Here is a 22,078-nt window from a genome sequence, read left to right as displayed (position 1 = left end):
TATTTTTTTGTCCTCAAAATTCTACAAACAATAACCCATAATAACAAAGTGAAAAGGTTTTTTTTAATGCACCTTTGCCAGCAATTCAAGCCTCGGGTCTTTTTGAATACGATGCCACAGATTGGATGGGAAGCGTCGGTTTTCATCCAGGATGTCTCTGTACTTTAATGCATTCATCTTTCCCTCTATCCTGACTAGCCTCCCAGTTCCTGCGGCTGAAAACCATCCCCACGGCATGATGCTGCCACCACCATGCTTGACTGTAGGAATGGTTTACTCCAAACATGACGCCTGGCATTCACGCCAGAGACTTCATTTTTTGTCTCATCAGACCAGAGAATTTAGTTTCTCCTGGTCTGAGAGTTTTTCAGGTGCATTTTGGCAAACGTTCATGAATAAATAGTTTCCGTCTAGCCACTCTACCAGATTGTAGCAGAGATGGTTATCCTTCTGAAAGGTTCTCCTCTCTCAACAGAGGAATGCTGTAGATCTGACAAGTGACCACTGGGTTCTAGGTCACCTCCCTGATGGGGCCCTGAACTCCCAAAATCTTATGCATCTTAGCAAAGGCTGTGAATACTTGTGTACATGTGATTTCAAAGTGTTGTATTTTTTAATACATTTGAAGGAAACTACAAAAAAAAACGTTCCCACATTGTCCTTATGGGGTATTGTGTGTAGAATTTTGAGGACAAAAATGAATAACATAACAAAATGTAGAAAAAGTGAAAAACTGAATACTTTCCTGATGCACTGGACACAAAAAGCTTTGCGCAAATCTGACATTGTAGTCGATAAGTTCCTTCCCCCCCCCCCCCCCCCTCTATCCTCTTGTTGTGGGGCAGACTGGCTCGTACATGCACATGCATCCTGCCCTGTTCTACTACAAAGTGGCGTCTCGTTAGAACTCGTGTCTGTCACTATAGTCCACAAACTTTCCTAAAAAATGCCATTTTTGCCTCTTTGAGCTGTAATTTGACCCATTTAAAATGCTTCTAAGTGCAAGTTAAAGCTCTACTATGCCAAGCGAAAGCCATTTATCAACAACATCCAGAAACGCCGATCTATAATTTCAACCCCTTAACATAATTCAAAACTCACCAAATTTTACACACACATCAGGACTGGCAAAAATTGCCATCTGATAAAAAACCAAACCCCAAAAATCAAATTTGCTCTCTAACGCCCCCTAGGAAAATACCCAGGCAAAACTGCTTGTAACTTCTGTTAGGAATGTCGTAGAGACATGAAACAAAAACCTCTATGTAGGTCTGACTAAGATCAGGGTTTGAGAAGCAGCGGCAGCAACCAAAGGCGGACCCGACCAACGCTGCTTGCAGCTTTAATTCCACCTGTAATCACAGTGTTAAAAATAATGTTAAAATTATAAAACGTTCTCATGCATTTTTAATCCATCCGTCCGTTTTCTACCGCACCTGTTCAAGAAGTTGCGTTAATGGTAAGAAGTTATTTATTATTGGTTAGTGTGGGGCTTGCCCTCCTGGGGGTTTTTCAGACCCCCAAGCACTGACATGAGAGCTTGTTTCATGGTTACAATATTGTTTTATTTTTCAATAAGTTTCCAGCAATAGTATTTCCAGCCCCAACCCAGTCTCTCCTCCTGGCTGCTGCTTATAACAGAGCGACAGGTGATTAGATAACAAGGCCCAGGTGGGCCATCTACGCACCTGTCGCTGCAGGCCCGCAGGCCACGCCACCTCCACAGTTAGCTTCAGAATAACAATGTTATTACAAAGAAAAAGAGACCTATTATACTCTAGAAATGTTGGTCTTACTTAAAAATGCACGTGTTTAGTTGTGTTCAGTGTTGAAAAAAAAAAATATTATATGGCTCTTACGGAAATATATTTTAAAATATTTGGTTCCAGACCCCTGCTATAGTCGCTATGGAAGTGCTAAAAGAGAGAAGACACTGTCAAAGTGGAGGCACATAAGTGAGACCGCCCTCAAAAGGTGTTACATGTTATGAAGACCCCAAGGAAGTGTTTTAAATGTAGGGAAATAAAATGAAAATAATTAAATTAAATAAAAAATGTAGGGACAGTAAAATATCACGTCTTTTTTAATGTATATAAAAATAACTATTGTGAAAAACGGGTCAGTTTTTGTCCAATTTACAATGTTTTTAAAATTGCACATTTAATAAGTTGTCGAAGAACCAGGCCCTGTGGAACGCCACACTTGGTCACAGAGGCTCTTTTTTTACCAAGTGAGGCAGGTCTGGCCAGGTGGAGACCTGGAGAACTTCAGAAAAAGAGAAGAAAAGAACTGCTGGAAGTAGGAAGCACTCTTTGCTGTGAGTCATTGTGTCAACACAAAAGGAAACCGGCAACAATTAAAACACGCCTGGACCTGCTCGTTAAGTATTGACTGGAACGATATTTGTTATCTCATGCACACGCAGCACAATCACTAGGATTGACTTTCAAATCACTAAAAGTCCAGTCAAAGTGTTTACAAAAAGTCAATTGCATGTATAGTTTTGTTAAATGCAAATACTTCATTTGAATGTGATACATCATTTAAACGCAGTGGTCCCCAACCACCGGGCCGCAGAATAATTTTTTATGAAAAAAAAAAAATATATATATATATATATGTATATATATATATATTTTTTTTATTAAAACAACATAAAAAACACAATATACACTTACAAATAGTGCACCGACCACAAAAAACTCCCTTTTTCATGACAAAGAAAAAAAAAGGACACCCCCCCGGGCCGCGGGACAAATTATTAAGCGTTGACCGGTCCGCGGATACAAAAATGTTGGGGACCACTGATTTAACGAATGTATTTGTATATTTGGCACCAGTAGCAAACATTGCTGCCTTTAATAACATTCAGGACTGTCATTTGTGACAAAAATCTTGAATTATTGAAAGAATGTAAAAAATATAAAAAATATACAAGTTTACCATTTTAATATTTGATTTTTACAAGAGGAACATGTGAATTTCGCAAGAAAAAGTGGAACAATCTTAGTCCAAATGTAAAAGAATAAATAAATTACAAGATAACATGTGAATTTTGCAAGAAAAAGTGGAACAATCCTACTCCAAATGTAAAAGAATACATTTCAAGAAAAGAACTGAAACTTTTCAATTATTACAATTTTAATTGACTTTTTAAAATGTTTTTTTTTTTTGCATATTTGTTTTAGCTTTCCTCATATTTTTGCGGTTATTTCATTCTTAAATATATTTTTATAATTTATACTTTCATACTAAAGCGTGACGTCACGATGCAGGTTTTATAACGTACACCTGACCCAACGCGACGTGTGCAAAAGCTTCTATAGATCGAAGAAAAGCGTTTCGTAATACTCCACCTTAATTATTAGACGATCTTTGGCTGCAAAACTCGACGTCATCCAATGTGGCGCTGCCTTCAAGGTCTGCCACAAAATGAGCACGACGAACGTCAATTGCCAAAGCGGCTTGACTAAACGTATCGGGAACGTCACAGAACTTTTTATCCCTTTTGTCCTCGGTTTGTAGGAACTCGTCTGACGTTATCGACGCTCGGCTAACCAAACAACAACAAAAAATCGCTGACGTCCTATCGACCCAAGCCAGACAACAGCCCCGGTGCTACAAGTTCCGAGTTTTTGAAAGTGACAGTGAACGCAACAGGAGCCGGGCGGTCCTAGGAGTTTCGTCCCAAAGCGAGCCCGAAGTCAGTGGAGTTTTCCCCGCAGGAAGCAGCGCGCCGGCCCGGTTCTCCCGTCACGTCTCTTAGCCAGCATGCCGACCACGGAGAAGGACCTGGCGGACGACGCGCCGTGGAAGAAGATCCAGCAGAACACTTTCACCCGCTGGATCAACGAGCACCTGAAGTGCGTCAACAAGCGGATCGTGGACCTGCAGCTCGACTTGGGCGACGGCCTGAGACTCATCGCGCTGCTGGAGGTCCTGAGCCGCAAGAAGATGCACCACCGCTTCCACCACCGGCCCAACTTCCGACAGATGAAGCTGGAGAACGTCTCCGTGGCGCTGGAGTTCCTGGACAACGAGAGCATCAAGCTGGTCTCCATCGGTGAGTGGACTCGCCGCCGACTTGCTGCCCGCCAAACTTGCTTCACAATCCAACACTTTCCTTCACGCCCGCCTTTTTACTCAATTAAAACACAATCATGTCACATTTCTGATGATGTGTTTGGAACCAACTTTCCCCGGGCTTTGATTCGGCCTGCCTGGAATTGACAAAGGTGGCTTGGAAAAGCCTGAAATTAGGGCGTTTTCTGACGGAGGTGGTGGCATTTCTGGAGCCTCCGTCCACGCCTTTTTGAATGAGTGACTTCAAATGGCTCACACTTCTTACTAAATGTTTCACACTTCTTACTAAATGTTTCACACTTCTTACTAAATGTTTCACACTTCTTACTAAGTGGCTCACACTTCTTACTAAATGTTTCAACATTCAGTCTTGGCGCCGGGAAAATCACTTTTTGTCATGAAAATCTACTTTTACTTTGAAAATCAGTTTTTGTCTTGAAAATCAACTTTTACTTTGAAAATCAGTATTTGTCTTGTAATTCAACTTTTACTTTGAAAATTAGTTTTTGTCTTGAAAATCGACTTTTACTTTGAAAATCAATTTTTGTCTTGAAATTCGACTTTTACTTTGAAAATCGGGTTTTGTCTTGAAATTCGACTTTTACTTTGAAAATCAGTTTTTGTCTTGAAATTCTACTTTTACTTTGAAAATCAGTTTTTGTCTTGAAATTCAACTTTTACTTTGAAAATCAGTTTTTGTCTTGAAAATCAACATTTACTTTGAAAATCAGTTTTTCCCCCTGAAAATAATGTTTTCCTTGAAAATCAACTTTTACCTTGAAAGTTAACTTTTACAATGGAAGTCATTTTTTGTCATGTAATCATTATTTATCTTGAAAATCATCCATCCTTTTTCTACCCCTGATTCCCTTTTGGGGGCGCTGGCGACTATCTCAGCTACAATCGGGCGGAAGGCGAGGTATACCCTCTTGAAAATGTTTTCCTTAAATCAACTTTTACTTTAAAAATCAGATTTTGTCTTGAAATTCAACTTTTACTTTGAAAATCAGTTTTTGTCTTGAAATTCAACTTTTACTTTGAAAATAATTTATTGTCTTGAAATTCAACTTTTACTTTGAAAATCAGTTTTTGTCTTGAAATTCAACATTTACTTTGAAAATCAGTTTTTGTCTTGAAAATCAACTTTTACTGTGAAAATCAGTTTTTGTCTTGAAATTCAACTTTTACTTTGAAAATCACTTTTTGACTTGAAAATCAACTTTTACTTTGAAAATCTGTTTTTCCCCTTGAAAATAATGTTTTCCTTGAAAATCAACTTTTACCTTGAAAGTTAACTTTTACAATGAAAGTCATTTTTTGTCATGTAATCATTATTTATCTTGAAAATCATCCATCCTTTTTCTACCGCTTATTCCCTTTTGGGGGCGCTGGCGACTATCTCAGCTACAATCGGGCGGAAGGCGAGGTACACCCTCTTGAAAATAATGTTTTCCTTAAATCAACTTTTACTTTAAAAATCAGATTTTGTCTTGAAATTCAACTTTTACTTTGAAAATCAGTTTTTGTCTTGAAATTCAACTTTTACTTTGAAAATAATTTATTGTCTTGAAATTCAACTTTTACTTTGAAAATCAGTTTTTGTCTTGAAATTCAACATTTACTTTGAAAATCAGTTTTTGTCTTGAAAATCAACTTTTACTGTGAAAATCAGTTTTTGTCTTGAAATTCAACTTTTACTTTGAAAATCACTTTTTGTCTTGAAAATCAACTTTTACTTTGAAAATCTGTTTTTCCCCTTGAAAATAATGTTTTCCTTGAAAATCAACTTTTACCTTGAAAGTTAACTTTTACAATGAAAGTCATTTTCTGTCATGAAATCATTTTTTATCTTGAAAATCATCCATCCATCCTTTTTCTACCGCTTATTCCCTTTTGGGGGCGCTGTCTCAGCTACAATCGCGCGTAAGGCGGGGTACACCCCCTTGAAAATAATGTTTTCCTTAAATCAACTTTTACATTAAAAATCAGTTTTTGTCTTGAAATTCAACTTTTACTTTGAAAATAATTTTTTGTCTTGAAATTCATCTTTTACTTTGAAAATCAGTTTTTGTCTTGAAATTCAACTTTTACTTTGAAAATCAGTTTTTGTCTTGAAATTCAACTTTTACTTTGAAAATCAGTTTTTGTCTTGAAAATCAACTTTTACTGTGAAAATCAGTTTTTGTCTTGAAATTCAACTTTTACTTTGAAAATCACTTTTTGTCTTGAAAATCAACTTTTACTTTGAAAATCTGTTTTTCCCCTTGAAAATAATGTTTTCCTTGAAAATCAACTTTTACCTTGAAAGTTAACTTTTACAATGAAAGTCATTTTCTGTCATGAAATCATTTTTTATCTTGAAAATCATCCATCCATCCTTTTTCTACCGCTTATTCCCTTTTGGGGGCGCTGGCGACTATCTCAGCTACAATCGGGCGGAAGGCGCTTGTACACCCTCTTGAAAATAATGTTTTCCTTAAATCAACTTTTACCTTAAAAATCAGTTTTTGTCTTGAAATTCAACTTTTACTTTAAAATCAGTTTTTGTCTTGAAATTCAACTTTTACTTTGAAAATCAGTTTTTGTCTTGAAATTCAACTTTTACTTTGAAAATCAGTTTTTGTCTTAAAAATCAACTTTTACTTTGGAAATCAATTTTTGTCTTGAAATTCAACTTTTACTTTAAAATCAGTTTTGGTCTTAAAAATCAACTTTTACTTTTGAAATCAATTTTTGTCTTGAAATTCAACTTTTACTTTGAAAATAATTTATTGTCTTGAAATTCAACTTTTACTTTGAAAATCAGTTTTTGTCTTGAAATTCAACTTTTACTTTGAAAATCAGTTTTTGTCTTGAAATTCAACTTTTACTTTAAAATCAGTTTTTGTCTTGAAAATCAACTTTTACTTTGAAAATCAGTTTTTGTCTTGAAATTCAACTTTTACTTTGAAAATCAGTTTTTGTCTTGAAATTCGACTTATACTTTGAAAATCAGTTTTTGTCTTGAAATTCAACTTTTACTTTGAAAATCAGTTTGGGTGCCATGATTGGGTATAAAAACAGCTTCCCAAAAAATGCTCAGTCTTTCACAAGAAAGGATGGGGCGAGGTACACCCCTTTGTCCACAACTGCGTGAGCAAATAGTCAAACAGTTTAAGAACAACGTTTCTCAAAGTGCAACTGCAAGAAATGTAGGGATTTCAACATCTACGCTCCATAATATCATCAAAAGGTTCAGAGAATCTGGAGAAATCATTCAACGTAAGCGGCATAGCCGAAAACCAACATTGATCGATTCCTCAGACAGAACTGTATCAAAAACCGACATCAATCTCTAAAGGATATCACCACATGGGCTCAGGAACACTTCAGAAAACCACCGTCACTAAATACAGTTGATCGCTACATCTGTAAGTGCAAGTTAAAACTCTACTATGCAAAGCGAAAGCCATTTATCAACAACATCCAGAAACGCCGCCAGCTTCTCTGGGCCCGAGATCATCTAAGATGGACTGATGCAAAAAGGAAAAGTGTTCTTTGGAGTCCACATTTCAAATTATATTTGGAAACTGTGGATGTGGTCTCCTCCAGAACAAAAAGAAAATAACCATTCGGATTGTTATCGACGCAAAGTTGAAAAGCCAGCATGTGTGATGGTATGGGGGTGCATTAGTGCCCAAGGCATGGGTAACTTACACATCTGTGAAGGCACCATTAATGCTGAAAGGTCCATACAGGTTTTGGACCAGCATATGTTGTCATCCAAGCAACGTTATCATGGACGCCCCTGCTTATTTCAGCAAGACAAGTGTTACAACAGCGTGGATCGTAAAAAAAAGAGTGCGGGTACTTTCCTGGCCCGCCTGCAGTCCAGACCTGTCTCCCATGGAAAATGTGTGGCGCATTATGAAGCATAAAATACGACAGCGGAGACCCCGGACTGTTGAAGGACTGAAGCTCTACATAAAACAAGAATGGGAAGGAATTCCACTTTCAAAGCTTCAACAATTAGTTTCCTCAGTTCCCAAACGTTTATTGAGTGTTGTTAAAAGAAAAGGTGATGTAACACAGTGGTGAACATGCCCTTTCCCATCTACTTTGGCACGTGTTTCAGCCAAGAAATTCTAAGTTAATTATTATTTGCAAAAAAAAAGTAAGTTTATGAGTTTGAACATCAAATATGTTGTCTTTGTAGCATATTCAACTGAATATGGCTTGAAAAGGATTTGCAAATCATTGTATTCTGTTTATATTTACATCTAACACAATTTCCCAACTCATATAAAGCATTTATCGGCCGATAGATAACATCTGTAATTGACATGTTTGTTTGCACTCCAACAAACAAATTTTGAATGTGATGACACTTTCTGTGTCACTATGGCAACCTAAAAGCAGGGTTGGCTTACCCAAAAGGGGCGGAGCTAGACACTGTGTGCTGATTGGTGGACACAGAATGGTCACTTTCATACCAGCACAGGGTTCAAACCAGGGGCGTCGCCAGACATATTTCACTGGGGCACGTGCCCCACTGTTGATCTGCAGTGCCCCAGTAAAAATTTCACCAATAAAAAAAAAATGCTTCTGAGTTTAGTCTACATAACATAAACAACAGCGCACATACTACTTAGTATGGTAATTGATTGCTACTGTATTCGTAACAATGAGCACATGGCTAATTAATATGGTAATTTATTCACGTGTGGATTGAGACTTCTGTTGAGAGAGAGAGAGAGAGAGAGAGAGGATGCGAATCACTGCGTGAGGTAGGTAACGTTAGCCAACAACAATTTGTTAATTACAATATTTTGATTTTGATTTGACTCAAACTGTAACTCCTAGATGGATTTAAGAAAGTTATTGTCCCGCAGCAGAGAAGAAGCGAGGAATGAGAGATGTAAGTGAAGTCCTAGCTAGCTGGGCAACATCATTGTCTTAAGTTGATGCTAAGTTAGCTAACATTATTCCTTGTATCAAGACAAACATATTCATTTGCTGTACGAGCTGTCGGGGGAATTTCCAATGAACATGAAACATCATGTTGGTTATTGTCTGCTGCTTCTGCATCAATGATGATTTGGAGTCAGCAAATGTTTTATCTTCAGGAAGAAAAACATTTTTCCATATCATCAAGTCGTGAGCCAAATTTTTAAATCATTCAAGTTTATTTCACAGAAAAAAAGCTCAGTGGACTTGTCTTGTTAATCGCTGTGACTTTGACTAAAATAATCTTGTTTTGTCAGCAGAAAAATGGCTACAGCTAAAGCATCTGCTTTTGTTTCCAGAAAAAATAGTAACATTTCTGTATTTGTTTTCAGAAAGATGGCTGAAAATATCGGGTTTTGTTGCCCCACTTAGATTTTAAAAAAATATATTTCCATGTCTGTCCTGAGTCCTCCTCCAACTTGTTAGTCGCTTTGCCTTTTGCTAAAATACTCACTAATAGTCACTAGAAAAAAGGCTAAAATAATCTGGTTTGGTTGCCACAATTTGATTTTTTCCATGCACACGTGACTGAAAATGACACACAATCCACTTTTATGTCGCGACCCAGCAGTTGGGAACCACTGGTCAACTGTATAACAGTTACTGTAATATTTCCATGTCTGTCCAGAGTGATTGAGCACTTTGCAAAAATGAAAACAAGACGTTACAGTTTACTTCTCAGAAAATGATTCCCTGACCAGACACACAACAGTTGTTCATTTATTCTACTACTGTGGCTTTATTGTTTTGTGTATATTTTACAGTTTTGTGTATCTGAAATAGGATTAGCCACATTGCCATAAATGGAAATTAAATCATATAAAAGAACCCAGAGATGTAGGGCTGCTTTATTTTTTGTTTTACTTTTGTAGATGTTAAATTTGCAGATGATTACTGCAATATATATTTCAAAAAGATTCATTGCTCTTCCTTTTTGCTTTTACAAGTAGCAGTTTAGAAGTCTGGAGTAAAAAAGTGCACAAGTAGGTCAAATGCATGAGTTAATTTCAGGTGGTTCATCAAAGATCCATACAACATCATCTCATATGATTTCATAGTTTAAAGCACTATTTATTTATTTTTTATGTTAAATAAGTGCTAAAAATGTTTTTGCTTGCGCGCTTTGCACGCTCACATGAATTATTTGTGCCCCAGGTGTGCCCCAGTACAGTATATATGTATATATTTATATATATATATATGTGTCTATCTATCTATCTCTCTATTTATCTCTCTGTTTATGTGTGTATATAAATAGATCTGTGTATCTACATTTCACTACGTTTCAGGGGACTTCCAGGGAAAAATTCCCTGAATAGCAGGGAAACCTGCAAAACAGGCTTGTAGGGATGATGTTATCTATCTATCTAGGGGACGGTGTGGCAAAGCTGGTAGAGTGGCTGTGCCAGCAATCTGAGGGTTGCTGGTTCAATCCCCACCTTCTACCATCCTAGTCACGTCCGTTGTGTCCTTGGGCAAGACACTTAACCCTTGCTCCTGATGGGTGCTGGTGAGCGCCTTGCATGGCAGCTCCTGCCATCAGTGTGTGAATGTGTGTGTGAATGGGTGAATGTGGAAGTAGTGTCAAAGCGCTTTGAGTACCTTGAAGGTAAAAAAGCGCTATACAAGTACAACCCATTTATTATCTATCTATCTGTTTATGTGTGTGTGTGTGTGTGTATATATATATATATATATATATATTGGGGAAAATCCCCTGAATAGCAGGGAAACCTACAAAACAGGCTTGAAGGGATGATGTAGCCTCTGTCTTTTTTCCTGACCTAACGAATATTCGGCTGGACCCCGGTAATGAGCACCGTATTAACGTATGAACCACCGTAACCTCGACTGTATTTGTGTGTGTAAATATACTTGTGTATTTACACTATGTGGACAAAAGTATTTGGCCAGCTGCTTTGACTCACATGTGAAGTTGAAGTCCCATTCCTAACACATCGTGTTCAATGTGACCTTTTGCAACTATTACAGCTTCAACTCTTCTGGGAAGGCTGTCCACAAGGTCGCGGAGTGTGTTTATAGCAATTTTCCACCATTCTTCCAAAAGTGCATTGATTTTGGTGGAGAAGGCCTGGCTCTCAGGCTCCGTTGTAATTCATCCAAAATGTGTTCGATCGGTTTCATGTCAGGACTCTGTGCAGGCCAGTCAAGTTCATCCACACCAGACTCTGTCATCCATATCTTTATGGACCTTGCTTTGTGCACTGGTGCACAGTCATGTTGGAAGAGGAAGGGGGCCCGCTCCAAACTGTTCCCACAAAGTTGGGAGCATGGAATTGTCCAAAATGTTTTGGTCAAAGTTCCTTTCACTGGAACTAAGGGGCCAAGCCCAACTCCTGAAAAACAAGAGCAGGCGTCTCCACTGCTCTAGAGTCCAGTGGCGGCGTGCTTTACACCATTGCATTGGACTTGGTGATGTATGGCTTAGATGCAGCTGCCCGGCCATGGAAACCCATTCCAAGAAGGTCTCTGCGTACTGTACGTGGGCTAATTGGAAGGTCACATGAAGTTTGGAGCTCTGTAGCCACGGACTGTGCAGAAAGTATATGCACTATGCGCCTCAGCATCCGCTGACCCCTCTCGGTCAGTTTATGTGGTGGCTGAGTTGCTGTTGTTCCCAAACTCTTCACTTTTTTTTATAATAAAGCCGGCAGTTGTCTTTGGAATATTTAGAAGGGAGGAAATTTCATGACTGGATTTGTTGCACAGGTGGCATCTTATGGCAGTTCCATGCTGGAAATCACTGAAAGCGACCCATTCTTTCACAAATGTTTGTAGAAACAGTTTCCAAGCCTAAGTGCTTGATTTGATACACCAGGCCAAGGGATTAGGACACCTGCGAAATGTTTTCTTCTTCCCTAAAATAAACAAGAAGCACTTTGTTGCTACGCCTTAGCTTGTTGCTACGCCTTAGCTTGTGACCTTTTTGGTTCCCTTATGACAGTGGTGGTCTTTCCCGTGGTACACATTTGAACTGCACAGGGGAAAAAAATCTGGATGATAGACTTTTCTTTGTGTTTGTTCCCGTTTTGTTAGTTCAGCCAATCCTGCTAAATCTGGAAATGAACAATCATTAAACTGTTGGCAATTTTTTTTTAATGCACTTTTAATCCTTAAAAAGCTGCGAGCCAGACGTTTATCTGCAAGCGTGACAGCAGCGGTGACACACACACACACACACACACACACACACACACACACACACACACACAGTAAAATAGCATACAAGGTCACAATAGTGCGTTTCACCCGTTGTCATAGCAACGCCTGGAAACAAAGCCAGGGATCGGCCGTTTGGCAGACTTCCTCGTGCCATAAAGTCCTGAATGGGGTCAGCCCGAGTGGTGTGTTGTAATCCAAACAACAGCCCGAGTGGTGTGTTGTAATCCAAACAACAGCCCGAGTGGTGTGTTGTAATCCAAACAACAGCCCGAGTGGTGTGTTGTAATCCAAACAACAGCCCGAGTGGTGTGTTGTAATCCAAACAACAGCCCGAGTGGTGTGTTGTAATCCAAACAACAGCCCGAGTGGTGTGTTGTAATCCAAACAACAGCCCGAGTGGTGTGTTGTAATCCAAACAACAGCCCGAGTGGTGTGTTGTAATCCAAACAACAGCCCGAGTGGTGTGTTGTAATCCAAACAGCCCGAGTGGTGTGTTGTAATCCAAACAACAGCCCGAGGGGTGTGTTGTAATCCAAACAACAGCCCGAGTGGTGTGTTGTAATCCAAACAACAGCCCGAGTGGTGTGTTGTAATCCAAACAACAGCCCGAGGGGTGTGTTGTAATCCAAACAACAGCCCGAGTGGTATGTTGTAATCCAAACAACAGCCCGAGTGGTGTGTTGTAATCCAAACAACAGCCCGAATGGTGTGTTGTAATCCAAACAACAGCCCGAGTGGTGTGTTGTAATCCAAACAACAGCCCGAGTGGTGTGTTGTAATCCAAACAACAGCCCGAGTGGTGTGTTGTAATCCAAACAACAGCCCGAGTGGTGTGTTGTAATCCAAACAACAGCCCGAGGGGTGTGTTGTAATCCAAACAACAGCCCGAGTGGTGTGTTGTAATCCAAACAACAGCCCGAGGGGTGTGTTGTAATCCAAACAACAGCCCGAGGGGTGTGTTGTAATCCAAACAACAGCCCGAGTGGTGTGTTGTAATCCAAACAACAGCCCGTATATATACATATACATATATGTATATATATGTATATAAATATATATATGTATATATATATATATATATATATATATATATATATATATATATATATATATATATATATAATAGTTTGGCTGTTAAGGCGGACATGTTTATCTGGACAAGTGGGGCTGCAGTGTAAAGTTGCTGTAGTGGCATCGAACATGGAACATGCAGCATGCAGTGTTTGATAAGACAAGTGGTGTGTGGTGGACATGAATGACTGCTGTGTTGTGTTGGCTGCTTTGTTGACAGAAGAAACACGTTGATGTGATTGATGACCACAAACCAAACACTCCAAGAGCCGACAGTTTTCTATTTTGTGCTGCATTGATTTTATGTGATGACTCACAAGTTGCTCTTTAGACTTTTTACTTCATGTTTGTTGGACTTTGTCACACTTGTGTGCTGCTCCACTTTTTATTCTGCAACACAATACACACTCCTTCAGGTGTGACCGGCCAAAGGTCACCACACACACACACACACACACACACACACACACACACACACGCTTATTCCCTTAGGGATTGCGGGGGGCGCTGGAGCCTATCTCGGCTACAATCGGGCGGAAGGTGTCGTACACCCTGGACAAGTCGCCATATCATCACAGGGCCAACACAGATAGACAGACCACATTCACACACTAGGGACCATTTAGTGTTGCCAATCAACCTATCCCCAGGTGCATGTCTTTGGAGGTGGGAGGGGCCTATCCCCAGGTGCATGTCTTTGGAGGTGGGAGGGGCCTATCCCAGGTGCATGTCTTTGGTGGTGGGAGGGGCCTATCCCCAGGTGCATGTCTTTGGAGGTGGGAGGGGCCTATCCCCAGGTGCATGTCTTTGGAGGTGGGAGGAAGCCGGGGAGAACATGCAAACTCCACACAGAAAGAACCCAAGCCCGGGATTGAACCCAGGACTACTCAGGACCTTTGTATTGTGAGGCAGACGCACTAACCCCTGCTCCACCGTGCTGCCCCCAATGGTAACTCATCATAATAGACAACCAACCAATCACGGACGTTCTTATAAGTGCAAGCACGTCTTGGAAGGAGGAAGGGGGAGGGGTTTAGTAGCCCGTGGACGCCGCTTGGTCATTTTGACATGAAATAAATTGTATTGATATTATGATATTGGGCTTCACGGTGGTAGAGGGGTTAGTGCGCCCGCCTCACAATACAAAGGTGCTGAGTAGTCCTGGGTTCAATCCCGGGCTCGGGATCTTTCTGTGTGGAGTTTGCATGTTCTCCCCGTGACTGCGTGGGTTCTACTCCGGCTTCCTCCCACCTCCAAAGACATGCACCTGGGGATAGGCCCCTCCCACCTCCAAAGACATGCACCTGGGAATAGGCCCCTCCCACTTCCAAAGACATGCACCTGGGGATAGGTTGATTGGCAACACTAAATGGTCCCTAGTGTGTGAAAGTGAGTGTGAATGTTGTCTGTCTATCCGTGTTGGCCCTGTGATGAGGTGGCGACTTGTCCAGGGTGTAACCCGCCTTCCGCCCGATTGTAGCTGAGATAGGCTCCACCAACCCCCGCGACCCCGAAAGGGAATAAGCGGTAGGAAATGGATGGATGGATTATGATATATTCTTAATTCATGTCTTGTTTCAAATAAATGACTACATTTACAAAGTCATATATCGCCCCCAAAATAAGTTAGTTGACTAGTCCTGTGCTATTATGATTGGATCAATACCTTTTTTTGCAGTTTTTCTCTTCAATACTGCAAATTCCCTCCAACGGGGAGCAGGTCTCGCCACACAACACAGGTTGGCCAGAATAAAAATCAGACCCTGTGTTGTCCTGGTCTGGGACAAGCTTCTTCTTTTTTTTTTTTTTAACGAGTGACATGACGACGCCTTCCATCACCTCAGTGGCGACTTGACGAGACGCCTCACTCATAAGAGGAAACATGTTGGGAATTTTGAGCTGCTCTCCGTGAAATGTCTCGTCATCTATTGATTTTTATTTTTTTAGCGACACTAAATATTTATATGCGTTTAAATATAGAACAACACACAATTTAAGGCTGATGTCATCGTTTCTCTTTCTGTGGATATGTGGGTGTTTGTGTGTGTGTTGGTGGGGGGTTGGATGGTTAATGATGTCACTCCTCTGGAATGTCTGTGTGTGTCTTCAGACACACACACACACACACACAGTAGTAGATGCACATCCTGTTCAGCTACCTGTTTTTGGAGTAGACTTTCACTATGTAAACTTCCATGAGCTGCTTGTGTAATTGTTGATGTTAAACACTTCAGGGTCATTTCAAGGTTCCAATGATATATATATATATATATATATATATGTATATTTATTAGGGTCCTTGGCCCATGGCAAAGGACTCCACAGGAGTCCTTTGCCATGGACCAAGGACCCTATTGAACTGCTGTGTTTTATTATTATTCCGCACATACGCGCTGTAATTTGACCCCCTTAACATGCTTCAAAACTCACCAAATTTGACACACACGTCGGTATAGCAAACCTTCCCAACATATTAAGCAACCAATCCCCCAAAATGAAAATTGCGCTCTAGCGCCCCCTAGGAAAAAATTACAGACAAAACTGCATGTAACTTCTGTTAGGAATGTCATAGCGACATGAAACAAAAACTCCTATGTAGGTCTGACTTAGACCCAATTTTCATACACTCACTTCTTTCAGCAAAAATCTACAAGAAGTTGGCAAAAACCCCTTCAAAATAAAATTTTCGCAAAAAATGCCATTTTTGCCTCTTTGCGCTGTAATTTGACCCCTTTAAAATGCTTCAAACTTGGCGCACACATAAGGACTGGCGAATATTGCGATCTAATGAAAAAACCAAACCCCAAAACTCAGAATTGCGCTCTAGCGCTATTTTTGAATAAACCACTGAAAAAACTGCTCCTAGGAAGAAAACACAGACAAAATTGCTTGTAACTTCCGGTAAGAATGTCGGAGAGACATGAAAGCAAAATTTCTATGTAGGTCTCTCTTAGACCTACATTTCATAAATGGACAACCCCCAACAAAAATCAACAGGAAGTTTGCAATCCCCCCTTCAAAACAAAAGTTTTGTAAAAACCGGTCACCTTTCTTCAAACAGTATGTCCTCTGAGTGCGTTTGTTGTTTTGGCTTCAAACTCGCACAGGAGAGGGATTGAACCCTTCTGATTAAAAGTATAGAACAGAGTTTTGATAAGTTCTCAGGTTTTGATTTTACGCGCCTTCAAAGAACCCCTGTGCAAAGTCTCCTAAAAAATGTCTTTTTTGCCTCTTTGAGCTGTTATTTGACCCCCTTAAAATGCTTCCAAACTCACCAAACTTGACACACACATCAGGTCTGACAAAAATTGAGATCTGATGAAAAAACCTAACCTCAAAACTCAAAATTGTGCTCTACCGCCCCCCCAGGAATACAACACGGACAAACTGCTCCTAGGAAGAAAACACAGACAAAACTGCTTGTAACTTCCGGTAGGAATGTCAGAGAGACATGAAACAAAAACCACTATGTAGGTCTCACTTAGACCTACATTTTAATAATTAACATACTTTAGCAAAAATCAACAGGAAGTTTGATATTTTCACTTCAATACAACAACTGCATTACTTTCACAATGCATTAGATTCTCAAAATAGTGGCTCCAAGGCGTCTTCTAACGCTTATCCGGCCGTGGGCCTTGGGGGCAGCAGCCAAAGGCGGACCCGACCAACGCTGCTTGCAGCTTTAATTATATATATTTTTTTTACCAATGAGAGAGGCCCCACACCAAAATAGTCTTACTGGAAATGCATTGATTATAGATTTGAGGCAGTTTAAATGTGCTTTTATGAATAGCCTTCCAGGTAACACATATTTTGCTACCAGTACCAAAATGTATTTCAATACTTTTCGATACTTTTCAAAGTAAAGGGGACCACTACAAAATGTGGCCTTGATAAAACAAATCAGACTTACTAGACCAGGGGTCGGCAACCCAAACTGTTGAAAGAACCATATTGGACCAAAAATACAACAACAAATCCATCTGGAGCCGCAAAAAATTCAAAGCCATATGACATACAGATAGTGTGTCATGAGATATAAATTGAATTAAAGCTGCAAGCAGCGTTGGTCGGGTCCGCCTTTGGCCGCTGCCAAGCCCTGGTCTAAGTCAGACCTACATAGAGGTCTTTGTTTCATGTCTCTGCGACATTCCTAACAGAAGTTACAAGCAGTTTTGTCTGGGTTTTTTCCAAGGGGGCGCTGGAGCGCAATTTTGACTTTTGGGGTTTGGTTTTTTATTAGATGGCAATTTTCGCCAGTCCTGATGTGTGTGTAAAATTTGGTGAGTTTTGAAGCATGTTAAGGGGGTCAAATTACAGATCAGCGTTTCTGGATGTTGTTGATAAATGGCTTTTGCTTTGCATAGTAGAGCTTTAACTTGCACTTTGAAGCATTTTAAAGGGGTCAAATTACAGCTCAGAGAGTCAAAAATGACATTTTTTAGGAAACTTTGCGCAGCGGTTCCTTGAAGGCGCGTAAAATCAAAACCGGAGCAGTAATCAAAAGTTTGTTGGATAGTTTTAATCAAAAGGGTTCAATCTCTCTCCTGTGCGAGTCTGAAGCCAAAACGACAAACGCACTCGGAGGAGTTTACGTTTGAAAAAGGTGACGGGTTTTTAAAAAACTTTTATTTTGAAGGGGTAATTTTTAACTTCCTGTTGATTTTTGCCAAAGGATGTCAATCATCTAAATGTATGTCTAAGTGAGACCTACATAGAAGTTTTTGTTTCATGTCTTTCCGGCATTCCTACTGGAAGTTACAAGCAATTTTGTTTGTGTTTTCTTCCTAGGAGCAGATTTTCCTGTGTTTTATTCAAAAATTGCGCTACAGCACATTTTTTAATTTTTGGGTTTAGTTTTTTCATAATATCGCAATTTCTGCCAGTCTAGATGTGTGTGCCAAGTTTGGTGAGTTTTGAAGCATTTTAAGGGGGTCGAATTACAGCTCAAAGAGGCAAAAATAGCATTTTTTGCGAAAATTTTGTATTGAAGGGGTTTTTGCCAACTTTTTGTTGATTTTTGCCCGAGAAAGTAACATTATGAAATGTAGGTCTAAGTCAGTTCTACATAGAAGTTTTTGTTTCATGTCTCTACGACATTCCTAACAGAAGTTATGAGCAGTCTGTTGTTTTTTTTTCCTAGGGAGCGCTAGCGAGCAATTTTCATTTTAGGGGTTTGGTTGCTTAATAAGTTGGGAAGGTTTGCTATACCGACGTGTGTGTCAAATTTGGTGAGTTTTGATGCACGTTAAGGGGGTCAAATTAGGGTGCGAAGGTGCGGAATAATAATAAAACACAGCAGTTTCAATAACGTCCTTGGCCCATTGCAAAAAATATTTTTGGGGCGGAAATTTAGTGGGTGTGGTTTATAAACTGCTGCGCTATATAATCTGGAAATTACGGTAAATAGTAGAATATTAAATTATGAATAAACATTTCTTTTCTTATACGATTCTAGGCAAAAAAAGTATCAATAAAATGTGACTTTTCCATGATAATGGAGTCTCTTACCTTACTTGCTACACGTTACAAAGAAGAAGGAAGCTGAATGTAGGACTTTTTATTTGACACATTTTGAGAAGAAAACCAACAAGCATCATTTAGTCAAAAGTGGACATGCTCAGGTTTTTCATCTGCTGCTTTTCTCACTTCCTGTCGGGCAGAGAAGGTGTGTCACGCTGATAAGAGGCATTATGTTCCAACAGCGTCCACCTTTACACGTCTTATCTGCCTGCTGCACTTTCTCTTTCACCTCGGGACACATTCACTCACGTATTCCCTTACACTGTTTGGTTGCCATAGCAACAGCTCAAACAAGGCGGTCAGCAGTGTCTGCCGGGATGTCCAACGTGTGTTCAATGGCCCCCATCTTGTCAGCCCATAGAGAGGAGGACTTGTTTTTGTGAGCTGGATCTTCTACTTCTGTGCAAATAGTCACAATAGAGCAGGGCTCAGCAAGCTTTTTGAAAGCAAGAACTACTTCTTGGCTACAGATTCATGCCAAGGGCTACCAGTTTGATACACACTTAAATACATTGCCAGAAACAGCCAATTTGCTCAATTTACCTTTAATAAATAAATCTCTCTCTCTCTCTCTCTCTCTCTCTCTCTCTCTCTCTCTCTCTCTCTCTCTCTCTATATATATATATATATATATATATATATATATATATATATATATATATATATATATATATATATATATATATATATATATATATATATATATAAAATGGGTATTTCTGTCTGTCATTCCGTCATACATTTTTTTCCTTTTACGGAAGGTTTTTTGTAGAGAATAAATGATGAAAAAAACTTAATTGAACGGTTTAAAAGAGAAAACATGAAAAAAATTAAAATAACATTTTGAAACGTAGTTTCTCTTCAATTTCGACTCTTTAAAATTCAAAACTCAGCCAAAAAAATAAAGACAAAAACTAGCTAGGAAACTAGGAAAATAAACTCTTACATCCCAAAATAATCTTCATGTTTCTCCCCCTGCCGCCACTCATGACTGACTACACATTGTCCATCTTTCTCTAACGGCACCTGTTGTCATTCCAGTGATGATTCACTGTATTTTCTGGACTATAGAGCAGTGGTCCACAACCTTTTTGTAGCTGTGGACCGGTCAATGCTTGATCATTTGTCCCGCGGCCCGGCGGTGGGGATTTTTTTTATTGTTTTATTTTTATTTTATTTTAATTTTTTTTGTCATGGAAAAGGGAGGTTTTTGGATCAGTGCACTAATTGTTTTTATTTTATTTTATTTTAATTTTTTTTGTCATGAAAAAGGGAGGTTTTTGGGTCAGTGCACTAATTGTAAGTGTATCTTGTGTTTTTTATGTGGATTCAATAAAAAAAAATTATTCTGCTGCTCGGTACCAATCGAGCCGCGGACCAGTGGTTGGGGACCACTGCTATAGAGCACATGAGTATTTAAGCCCCTCCCACTCCCTGTCAGGCAAAACTGGACAATCATGCTTACATACTGTACATTATCTTTTGCACTATATTATTAGGGTCCACAGGCCCATTGCAAAAGGACTACACAGGAGTCCTTTTGCAATGGGCCAAGGACCCTATTGAAACTGGTGCGTTTTATTATTCTTTCTTTCTTCCACATCTACGCGCTGTAATTTGACCCCCTTAACATGCTTCAAAACTCACCAAATTTGACACACACGTCGGTCTGGAATGCTTTCCCAACATATTAGGCAGTCAAACCAGTAAAATCAACATTGCGCGCTAGCGCCCCCTAGGAAGGAAAGAAAAACAGACTGCTTGTAACTTCCGTTAGGAATGTCGTAGAGACATGAAACAAAAACCTCCATGTAGGACTGACTTAGACTTAGATTCCCCATTAGAAACTTCTATACCTAAAATCAACAGGAAGTTGGCAAAAACCCCTTCAAAGCAAAATTTTCGCAAAAAATACATTTTTTGCCTCTTTGAGCTGTAATTTGACCCCCTTAAAATGCTTCAAAACTCACCAAACGTGGCACACACATCAGGACTGGCAGAAATTGTGATCTAATGAAAAAATAAAAACTCAAAATTTTGCAATTTTTGAATAAAACACAGAAAAAACTGCTTCTAGGAAGAAAACACAGACAAAACTGCTTGTAACTTCCAGTAGTAATGCCGGAAACACATGAAACAAAAACTTCTATGTAGGTCTCACTTAGACCTACATTTTAATTATTGACATCCTTCAGCAAAAATCAACAGGAAGTTAAAAATTACCCCTTCAAAATAAAAGTTTTGTAAACACCCGTCACCTTTTTTCAAAAGTTATCACCTCTGAGCGCGTTTGTCGTTTCAGCTTCAAACTCGCACAGGAGAGAGATTGAACCCTTCTGATTAAAAGTAGAGAACAGAGTTTTGATTACTGCTCCGGTTTTGATTTTACGCGCCTTCAAAGAACCCTTGCGCAAAGTTACCTAAAAAAATGTCATTTTTGCCTCTTTGAGCTGTAATTTGACCCATTTAAAATGCTTCAAAGTGTAAGGTAAAGCTCTACTATGCCAAGCGAAAGCCATTGATCAACAACATCCAGAAACGCCGATCTATAATTTGACCCCCGTAACATCCTTCAAGACTCACCAAATTTTACACACACATCAGGCCTGGCGAAAATTGCCATCTAATAAAAAACCAAACCCTAAAAATCAAAATTGCGCTCTAGCGCCCCCTAGGAAAAAACCCAGACAAAACTGCTTGTAACTTCTGTTAGGAATGTTGTAGAGACATGAAACAAAAACCTCCTATGTAGGTCTGCATTAGACCATGGTTCGAGTAGCGGCGGCAGCAGCCAAAGGCGGACCCGACCAACGCTGCTTGCAGCTTTAATTTATTATTATGTCTTGTCTACCTTGCACTTTTTTTGAATGTCATTGTCTGAAATAAATTAATAAATCAAAAAAAATTTAATGCAAAATGAAGCTGCACCAACGAAATTTTGGGGGAAACACGTTTTCCCGTTCAAGCCTATACTTTTTCCCTATACTTTGAATCCTGTGGCTTAAAAGACGGTGCGACTAATTTATGGATTTTTCTACACTTTTTTTTTTTTAAATAAAAAGCAAGCTAAAACACTGAAGGTGTTTTTATTTGTTTGTGCTAAGGCGCCATCTTTTGGACAAGTTGACTAACTGCAGCTGCTGTAGTGTCCTTCCATTTAGCGACAGTGTTTGTTTTTTTAACTTCAAGCAACTTCACTTCAAGCAACATTAGTAAGTTTTACAATATA

The 22,078-nt window shown here is 39.4% G+C and overlaps 1 protein-coding gene across 2 annotated transcripts in view; it reads left to right on the top strand.

Moving 5' to 3' along the window:
* The first annotated feature begins 3,486 nt into the window (after positions 1-3,486).
* Positions 3,487-22,078, top strand: part of LOC133545408 (filamin-B-like) — a 99,945-nt gene continuing 81,353 nt past the window's right edge. Inside the window, exon 1 of one of the 2 annotated variants that reach the window (XM_061890979.1) lies at positions 3,487-4,063. In XM_061890979.1, the coding sequence (XP_061746963.1) occupies positions 3,772-4,063 (292 nt within the window). In that variant the 5' untranslated portion in view covers positions 3,487-3,771. The remainder of the gene's footprint in view (positions 4,064-22,078) is intronic. The other variant, XM_061890970.1, reaches the window with a different exon arrangement.

Source organism: Nerophis ophidion, linkage group LG02, assembly GCF_033978795.1.
Source record: "Nerophis ophidion isolate RoL-2023_Sa linkage group LG02, RoL_Noph_v1.0, whole genome shotgun sequence".
NCBI lineage: Eukaryota > Metazoa > Chordata > Actinopteri > Syngnathiformes > Syngnathidae > Nerophis > Nerophis ophidion.
This window is presented reverse-complemented; position numbering and strand designations above follow the sequence as displayed.